The 9,425-nt window shown below is 36.4% G+C and overlaps 2 protein-coding genes across 5 annotated transcripts; one reads left to right on the top strand and one right to left on the bottom strand.

Annotated features, from left to right (window-relative positions):
* The first annotated feature begins 602 nt into the window (after positions 1–602).
* LOC140825496 (pumilio homolog 6, chloroplastic-like) lies at positions 603–7,711 on the top strand. 4 transcript variants are annotated; one of them, XM_073187317.1, is made up of 11 exons: positions 603–822; positions 1,104–1,352; positions 2,189–2,822; positions 3,453–4,744; positions 4,819–4,960; positions 5,044–5,151; positions 5,241–5,453; positions 5,563–5,673; positions 6,230–6,424; positions 6,900–7,071; positions 7,399–7,711. In XM_073187317.1, exons 3-11 carry the CDS (start codon positions 2,250–2,252, stop codon positions 7,419–7,421), a joined length of 2,829 nt encoding a protein of 942 aa, XP_073043418.1. In that variant the 5' UTR covers positions 603–822; positions 1,104–1,352; positions 2,189–2,249; the 3' UTR covers positions 7,422–7,711. The 4 variants fall into 4 exon arrangements, with proteins under 4 accessions (XP_073043418.1, XP_073043417.1, XP_073043416.1 ...); XM_073187316.1 differs by having other exon boundaries at positions 603–842; XM_073187315.1 differs by lacking the exon at positions 1,104–1,352 and having other exon boundaries at positions 604–822.
* Positions 7,712–7,883: 172 nt separating this feature from the next.
* LOC140825497 (large ribosomal subunit protein P3z-like) lies at positions 7,884–9,094 on the bottom strand. The gene is given in 3 exon segments (XM_073187318.1): positions 7,884–8,216; positions 8,218–8,274; positions 8,790–9,094. Coding segments are annotated over 3 exon segments (369 nt in total). The 5' UTR covers positions 8,988–9,094; the 3' UTR covers positions 7,884–8,102.
* Positions 9,095–9,425: the final 331 nt, after the last annotated feature.

Genomic DNA, 9,425 nt, shown 5'->3' with positions numbered 1-9,425 from the left:
ATTTTTTTTATTCATATCCAGTTATGTTTTAAAATGTAGATTCAATAAGACTTTTGAAAATCTTAATAAATAAAATAAATGCTGAAGGGAGATGTCACAAGTTTAGCCTGTACATATCTTTATTATTCAACCTAGTCAACAAAATTAATTTATTACGCAGTTAATTGAATACATAGTTTACGGTATTACAATGATGTTCGAGCATGTTAAACATAGAAAAATGTTTTACCGATACCATATTAACAGTTTACTAAAATATTTGTTTTAAGGTCACAATTGAACACTTTATCTTAACAATGATCATCATTCAATCAAAAAATACACAACATAATTAACCCCGTAAGCAAAACAATTACTACCATTCATGTCTGATATATAGATCTATAGCATACCAAATAAACAGAATAAATACTTGGTTTTGTCAAAAATAAAGATATAAAAACATGTAAAATTCAAATGATTCTTGGCGAGCAAGAGTGCCTCAGCCAACATGGATGTGATATAAAGGTAAAGTGTCTCGTGTGCCCATTTGTGTACAACCGCAGACAAAACTTCTCGTACGCTTTACAAGGAACTGTGTTGCTAATGATGTATGTACATTCCATATCTTATCTTACAAGTAAAATGCCAAGAATCAACCTCCTCTGGAACTAGCAAATTTTGACTATTTTAAGCAAAATCCACCAATTTGTTTGTCTACAGTATAAGCTTCGCACTCGCTTGTCAAACCCCCCAGACCTCCCAAGGTTCTCTCTACCCCCCTTTCCCTCTCTCTTTCTCAGTCTTTGAAAGAGAATCAAGGGTTTTGAACTGTGAATCCTGGTACGTAACAGATTTTACGGGTAAGAATTTTTGTTGGGTTTCTTGACTTATGTGTAAAATTTCATTTCTTGAATGCTACTTTGGTTAGGGTTTTACAAGAAATGTATTCAGTCTACCATTTTTTTTGCAGAAAGCTTCAAAAGACTGGATCTTTTCTGATTTTACCATGTCTGTGGTTTCATGGCATGTTTTGCTTAACAGTTGACTTTGTTTGCGTGCACAATTTTTGGATTTCAATTATTTTTGAGTAGATGAATTGGTTTCTTGCTTTGATAACGTAGGATTGGGGACATAATTTTCATATCGCTGCCATGAAAGCTTATGCTATCTCAAGAATAAAAGAACCTTGAAGTTTTTGTTCTGATCGAATGTGAATTGTTATAGTCAACCAAGTGCTGATATTTAAATTTGACAGAGATAGCCAGCTGTTTATGGTGTTTAAAATCTGACAGGAAACGATTTGAAAGATTTCGATGCTTCGTGTTGATTGATCCAACACTTGTTTGATAGAAAATAAGTAGAGGGGAGAGGTAATTAGTTTTATGCCATATAAGCATTAGAAGGAACAAGATTACTAGTGACTCTTCTTCACCTGGTTAAGAAGTGATTAAAGTGTGAATGAAATATTTGACGTAATATTTTAAGCGATTTTAAAATAAAATAAAAATATATTTAGTAAGGACTTGTATTTGTCGTGTAATGAGAGCCTTTGACCTAACAGATACTGGTGATCTGGAATTTTGCACTCGCATAATTTGTTATGGGTGGCGGACGTATGAATTTAGCCTTTTCTCACCGATATTAATTAATGTGAGAGTGACATTTAATGCGGGGCAGTAATTGTTGCAAAATCATTCTAAATCTATTTATTGAAACCAATGTTCTTCCAAGGAGTATGTGCTTAAATTTTAATAAGATCATACTATCTCGAAAACACATGGCAGAATAAGGTATTGTAGCTTAATAACCCTGCTTAGGAAGGTTAGTGAATGCTCTAAGAGGGTTGAACTAAATGGTTTTTTCTGGATTCAGGATACGTCGACTCCTAAAAAAGGCCTAAGCAAGATTTTGTAGTATTAACTTTCATACACGGTGTTGGAGAAATATGTTCTCACTTCTAATAGTTTTTTAGTTGGCTCTAAAACTCTTTTTCGCGGTTACAAACCGTTTTTTATCCTTATTTCTAGCTCATGAAACCGTTTTTTATCCTTATTTCTAGCTCATTAACATGGAATTGTGTGACTTGTCACTTGTGTACTTATTATATGCACCTTTTCTTTTAAATGGTATATTTTTGTCCGTTGGCCAAGCTTTTTTGAGTCATAAATTTGAATATGTACTAAAGCGAAGCTTCTATGGTTCTCAGGAGAATATTTGGACACCGTGCCAGTGATAAGATCATAAAAGGCACAATCATCCTTACTTTTATGGCAACTGAAAGCCCCATTAGGATATTGGAAGGGACAGAAAAATGGCCCCCTCGTAAGCAGTCTAATAGTTATGGATCATCGTCATCTGCAAAGCTGGCAATTGAAGATTTTAGTTTGTTCTTGAAAGATCGAAAGTTTCGAAGCCTTGAGAAGGATATGATACCTAGCCGGAGTGAAAGTGCACCACCAAGCATGGAAGGTTCTATGGCGGCAATTGAAAATATCTTATCCCTCAGGAATTCCACCTTGAGTCTCGATTTACATCCAGGCCCCTCTAATAGAAACTGTGAGACTGATGCTGATCTACCTTTTCCTTACCATGGTTCTGATGTCATTTTGGATCGAAGAATCAGTAGGCCTTTAAACTCAGAGAGTCATCATCTATTTCACCGTCGTGGTTCTGCTGGAAACAATCGAAACATGATTCCTCACAGCAACATTCCGATGAATACCCTTCCTTCTCATGAGGAAGAGTCTGAGGATGATAAGTCTTCTGAACGGAGTGCATCTACATCTGTTGATAAATCTGCTTCATTGGGTTTCCATAATGACTTATTCAACTCGACGCAGGTAACATTTTTAATTTCCGTAAATATAAAGGAATATATGCTTGAGGCATGGTATTTATTTTTCCAAGAACATCTATGATTTTTCTGCATGTATTTTCCAGTGTTCTAAAAAACGCCGCCAAAGACCACCTAGTACGCCCACCACCCTAATTTTTACAAAAGCCACACCTTTAGCCTTCGCCGCATTAATCGGCTGCCTAGGCGGCTCGAAATCTGCCTATATATATATATATAATCGGATTAAAAAATAAAAAGAAAATTAAACAACGCTTATGTTGAAAAAGTAATTACTCAAAATCTCAATATGTATTCAATATTAATATTTTTCTTTAATGAAGGTCCATACAAAGAAAAGAAATAGACTTGATATGGGAATGTTGGAGAAATATGGAAATATAGAGATGAGCAAAAGAACAATTAGAAATATAGGCAGCACATTTTAGAACACTTGTATTTTCTACCGTGGAAGAACCATATCTCTAATATCGTCTTTTTTAGATAATTAGTCAATACCCACTCGGCCCTTGCTTTAACTACAACCACTTGAGTTATTACCTGATTTGGTGTTATTAGATTCCTGAATTTTTTGCATGCCCCTGTTAAAATTGTAACAAAAAAGAATCAAATGCAGGAAGATACCGGCCAGACTCCATCCCCTTCTCAAGATCAGTATGATCATAAATCTATGGGGGAAAGGCATGTACTACATAATCATTCTGTTTCTGATGGTATAGATGCACCCATCTTAGATTATATGAGCCAGGTCTCACAACCGGACCCTCTTACAGGGGGTGTTTTAAGCTTATCATTGGATGATGAAAGCGGCATAGTACTTTGTCCTCCTTTAGTTGGACGGGACTTCAGTGCTGGCAAAGTAGATTTAAAGGATGACTCCTCAGCAGCTGGAGTTGGTGATACTTTGAATTTGAACAATAACAAATTTAACAAAGAGCAACACATTCCCCAAAATTATGTGTCCCAAACGGCAGTAGCTCTGCAAGAGAGCAATATTTCTCGAGTTCCGGGCCCTTTCTCTCAGATGATTTATCCTGGAACAACTCATCCATATGGGAGCTTGAACCAGTTTCACTATGGTTCTTCAAGTGTTTCAACAGGAGAAGTGCAACCAACACTTCAGTCATCCGGATTTACACCTCCATTTTACACCCCACCAGCTCCTAATCCGTTTATGACTCCACAGAGTACATTTTATCAGAATATGCAGTCATCTGGCTACTTCACCCCACAATATAGCATGGGTGGATATACTATCAACTCTGCTTTTCTTCCATCATATCTTTCTGGATATCCCTCTCAGGGTACTTTTCCTCTGGCTTTTGATAGTGCCTCTTTTCCCAATCCTGGAGTTTCAGATGGAGGGAATGCACATGCCTATGATATACAAAATCTACCAAAATATTATGGACAAGTTGGAGTTACCATGCAGCCTCCTTCTGTTGATCCCTATCATATGCAGTATTTTCAGCAGCAGTTTCGAAATTCCTATGGTGCATACGGTCGGTTTGATCATCAAGCACCTAGAAATGATGCTGCAGTGAGCCAAGTGAATTCTCGTGACTTCAAAAAGGGGGCAGCTCTTACTGGTTTCCCGAATGACCAGAAACCTCAACATTCATCTAGTATAGGCTATAACAGCTTTAATACTGGGAGCAGATTCCAATTTCCTTCTGCATCTATTGTTAGTCCGGTTGTTTCAATAAAACCTGTGGTAGGGCCCAATTTGTCTGGGGGGAGAAATAGCACGAATCATCACACTTTCCATGGCAACACCAGCAAAACTTATGGGCTGCACAATCAGATCTGGAATGGTATGAGTTCTAATTCTTTTCTTGAAGAGCTGAAATTGGGCAAGGGTCAGAGATTTGAGCTGTCTGATATAGTTGGGCATATTGGTGAATTTAGGTAAGTTATCGCTGACCTTATTTTTCCTTTCCTTGTGGTATCAATTACTCATCATATATGATACTTTACTTCAGTGTTGATCAACATGGAAGTAGATTCATTCAGCAGAAGTTGGAACACTGTAGTCTTGAAGAGAAAGAAACGGTCTTCAAGGAAGTTGTTCCTCTTGCTTCCAAACTAATGACAGATGTTTTTGGCAACTATGTTATACAAAAGGTATGGTCTCTGATTAATAAATGCTTCTTCTTAATGTGTATCAATTGTCATGGAGGATTTTTTTCCATGTTATTTTGGCACAGCTTTTTGAATATGGTAGCCTGGGGCAGAAGGAAGACCTTGCAAATCAATTGGAAGGTCAAATTTTACCATTGAGTTTACAGATGTATGGGTGTCGTGTAATACAGAAGGTGAATATTCTACTTTTAGTCCATGAATGCTCTTGATCACTTGCTCATTTGGAAATCTATTTTTGTTCTTTTGTTGAATTCTGTCATAGGCATTTGAAGTAATTGATTTAGCTCAAAAGGTGAGGCTCACCAAAGAGCTTGATGGACATGTTATGAGATGTGTCCGTGATCAAAATGGAAACCATGTAATACAAAAATGTATTGAGAGTATCCCGGCTGATAATATTCACTTCATTATTTCTTCTTTTCGTGGTCAAGTTGCCACACTTTCAATGCATCCTTATGGTTGCCGTGTCATTCAGGTAATTTTGCATTTTCAACACACGGGGTATTCTCTGGTTGACCTTTCAGTAGTTCACTTTGTTTCTATTAACAATAATCAAGACTTTTATCATTTGTTTCTAATGAAAGAGGGTCCTGGAGCATTGCAATGATGAGTTACAAATTCAGTTCATAGTAAGTGAGATTTTGGATTCAGTGTGTGCTCTTGCTCAGGACCAGTACGGCAACTATGTCACACAGGTTGATTTCTCCTCCAGGTTTTTGCGGTTTAGCATTATTTCTTCATCTTCCCATGTCCTCCATCTATTTTTACTTGACCCGTTTGGGCTTTTTAGAGAGTACTAAAGTTAGCTATATAGAAGCGCATTTCAAGACTATTTATTTGGTTAAGCTTGTTCTATTAATCTTTAAGCTCGTAGAGGATTTAGAGGTGGTTTTTTGGAACATCTGAGATTCTAGATCTTATTTTCTCCAACAAGGTTGTCTGTTGTTTTTTTGAACATACGAGACTATATCTTAATTTTTACGGATAGCAATTAAATTCAAGAGCTTAAAACTATTTTTTAACAGCAGTCTTTTTACGTACACGTCAAACAAAAGAAAGTTCCTACATCTTCAAATACGTTGGACTATCTTATTATAATTATTAATTTTTACCTTTACTTTAGAAACTTATGATTTGTTATTTAAAAGGTTTAACTGACGATATAGTGCACCTTATAAGCCCACAAACATCTCATGACATGTTAATTCATCCATTTACTGGGATACTGATATTTTTTTTGACAAATGACAGCATGTTCTGGCAAGGGGAATCCCTCGTGAACGGAGTGAGATCATTGAAAAATTATCTGGATCTATAGTACAGCTAAGCCAGCATAAATTTGCGTCAAATGTCATTGAAAAATGTTTGGAGTATGGTGATTCTGTGTCGAGGGACTTGCTGATAAAGGAGATCGTTGGTCATGGTGATAAGAATGATAATATATTGGTATGCCAATCTAAAGCTCAAAATTATTGATCTATAGCTGATCTAGCTGTTTACCATTATGAAAATTTCTGGTATTTCACATCAGTTAATTCAACATTCTTGTCTGGTATTTTTGCTAGTTTTGGATTGGACTAAAATACTCTTATATGTTACCACTATCAGTTTTCTTCAGACTGAAAAGAACATGAATACAAAATTTGCTCTCATGTTGTGCTTGGGTCATTTAATTTAAATAAAATTTCACGTCTAAGAATGTTATGTACCTTGTGGGAAATCGTTGCGATAAATAAAGTTCCTTTGTAACTTAAAGTAGCGTTATCGGGTGGTCATGCAATGGCCATTGAGACCTTTTAAGCACAAATTTTCAATGCAAAAATGAAAAGCTTAATTTTACTTATATTGTCAACTCCCACTCTAGGACTGCTGTTTTCCCCAGTGCAGTTGCTACCATGAGTTCAATTTTTTGCTTCTGTAGGTAATGATGAAGGACCAATATGCGAATTATGTCATCCAAAAGATTCTACAAAAAAGCACCAGTGATCAGAGAGAACTATTGCTTGGTATAATAAGAAATCATCTTACTGCTTTGAAAAAATATACCTATGGAAAACACATAGTCACGCGATTGGAGCAGGCATATGGAGAAGGCAAGTGTTCTTTTTTGCTTTATGCTGCATTTTCTTCCTACTTTATTCAGATTTAGATATCCTAAATGACCCCTCTCATGGTGCGATTTTGTTCTGGTTCTCTTGTAATGAATACCATGTTTCAATTTTCCCGTTTCTTGCTGGTGAACGAGCTGTTTCTCATCATTTACTCCTATGAAGAAGATGGCCCATTCCAAGTTTTTTAGTACTTGGCATTTTGCCTTTAAAAAGGAGGGAAACTTCAAATGATATGTTGAACTTGTGGATTTTGACACAATTTTTGTTTATATTTTTGCCATTAACTAAACTTTCCTCACGTTCCTTCAGAAATTCAATCATCACAACCGTAGGCACCTGGGGCGGTCTTTAGACCTAAGACCGATTGCACTTGCTGTGTGGCTTGCAAACTTTCAACGAGTGATGCTCACTCATGTTGTACCGGGGTCTGCTGACAATCCGCCACAGAAGCTTTCTGTCTTGGATTGCTTGCGCATGTAAAGTAATAGAAAACGTACAAAGAAGTTCTGCACCATTTGTGTTTATTGGACTGTTAGATTCTGCAGGACGTAGGTTACATTTCTTTTCATTTACCACTTCTTGCTTTAATATATTTGGAATTGCGACTATATTTTTCTTCTTACACTCGTTTTTCCCTTTTCTTTTTAGTGCTGTGTCAATAAGGTGAGGCTCGAGAATGCCAAGTCAGAATAATAATTTTTTCTTCCTTCCGAACTCTATGAGTTCTTTTTTCAGCTTAATAATTTATTAGTTCATCATCGTCTTAGTTTACCGTCATTAAACAAATCTCAAAGTAGGCAATCCAGAAAAATACTTTGCTCCGCAGACAAAAGTGGGTTTCCTAAATGTAACACAAACATGGAACGTATCATACATTGCATACAAAGTATGAAAGAAAAATTAGCACCCCGTAATAGAATGACTCGAAACTTAAATTTTCGTACGACACCATCGAAACATAGGCAAGAATAACACAACATAGCTGTAGCCAAGTTGTGAAGCTGGACCTGGACCTAATCAAAAAGTGAGAATCCCATGTCATCATCACTTTCTTCCTTCTCTTCTTTCTTTTCCTCAGCCGGAGGTGCCTCAGCAGCTGCAGCTGCACCACCACCTGAAGCATGCAGGGGCGGAGGCTCCACCACTACCACCAACAAATGCACCGCCGCCACCGCCTATAATCACCTGATAGTTCATAAACTTGGTAATTAGACGGTTATATCAACACTTTGAAGGCAAGTGTGGAAAATAGAAAAACAACTATCGGTGTTTGGAAATAAGCCAATATATCTCCTAACAGAACAACGACCGGAATTAAAGGGGATTCATCACATTCTTCCAATATAATTTCCATCTGCTAAAATCTCCCACACATAATTCTTCAGTTTTCTCCTTAATTTTCATCTTCATACAATCTCCCACACAAAAACAGATTCATCATTGACATTTTTCATTCAAAACCTCGAAATTTACACTACAACTAAAGATTTTAGCAATTATCCGATACTTAAACAAACCACAAAAGCATACGATAATTTCAATTTATTGGTAGGTAAAAGACATCTCTTTGAGTGTACATCTATAGTTGGCAAACGGTAATCAAATCTACTGCAATTATGAGTAAGCTAAAGCAACAAAACGATTTAAATCGTGTAATAAAAATCAAAGATCCAAAAACAGTTAAATTGATGAAAAGAAACCTGAAAAACGGCCGAAGAAGGAGTGACATAGGAGAAAGAAGATTGGACGCCGCCGGAGGAGTCGGCGGAGAGAGCGGCTTGAACCAGCTTACGCTGGAGAGTGAAAGTGCAGTCCGCTGAAGCCTCAAGTTCCCCGTTGAGCTGCTTGGCCGACCACGCGGCACCAGATTCCCTGCAGACAAACGTGAACACTCCCATTTTTCTCTCAAAATCTGCTCGGACTATGGAGACGATGAAGCTGCTACGACAGTGGTCGTAGAAATGGAGAAAATCGAAACCCTAATTTGCGAGTATTGAATGGGCCCATATTCTTGTTCTGGTCAAGATTGGCCCATTAGTTATTTTACTGGGCCTACATTAAATACAATGTTTCCACAAGTCAGAACATAAGAAATCCAAACATTATATCAAAGGATAAATATTTATGTAAATGTTTTTAACTATATTACTATATTTAATTTAAATATTAAATATTATTATAAGTTTAAATTTTATTATATTTGATTTTTAGGTATCTAAATTTTTTTTTTGAAATACTTGATTTAGTTGAGATTTGTTGTATTGAGACCGATAGAGATAGTTGAGAAAAAAAGTAATAACATATTTAAATTATTAATTAAGAAAATGTTGAGAAAA

Source organism: Primulina eburnea, chromosome 3 (assembly GCF_022965805.1).
Source record: "Primulina eburnea isolate SZY01 chromosome 3, ASM2296580v1, whole genome shotgun sequence".
In the NCBI taxonomy this organism is placed as follows: domain Eukaryota; kingdom Viridiplantae; phylum Streptophyta; class Magnoliopsida; order Lamiales; family Gesneriaceae; genus Primulina; species Primulina eburnea.
This window is presented reverse-complemented; position numbering and strand designations above follow the sequence as displayed.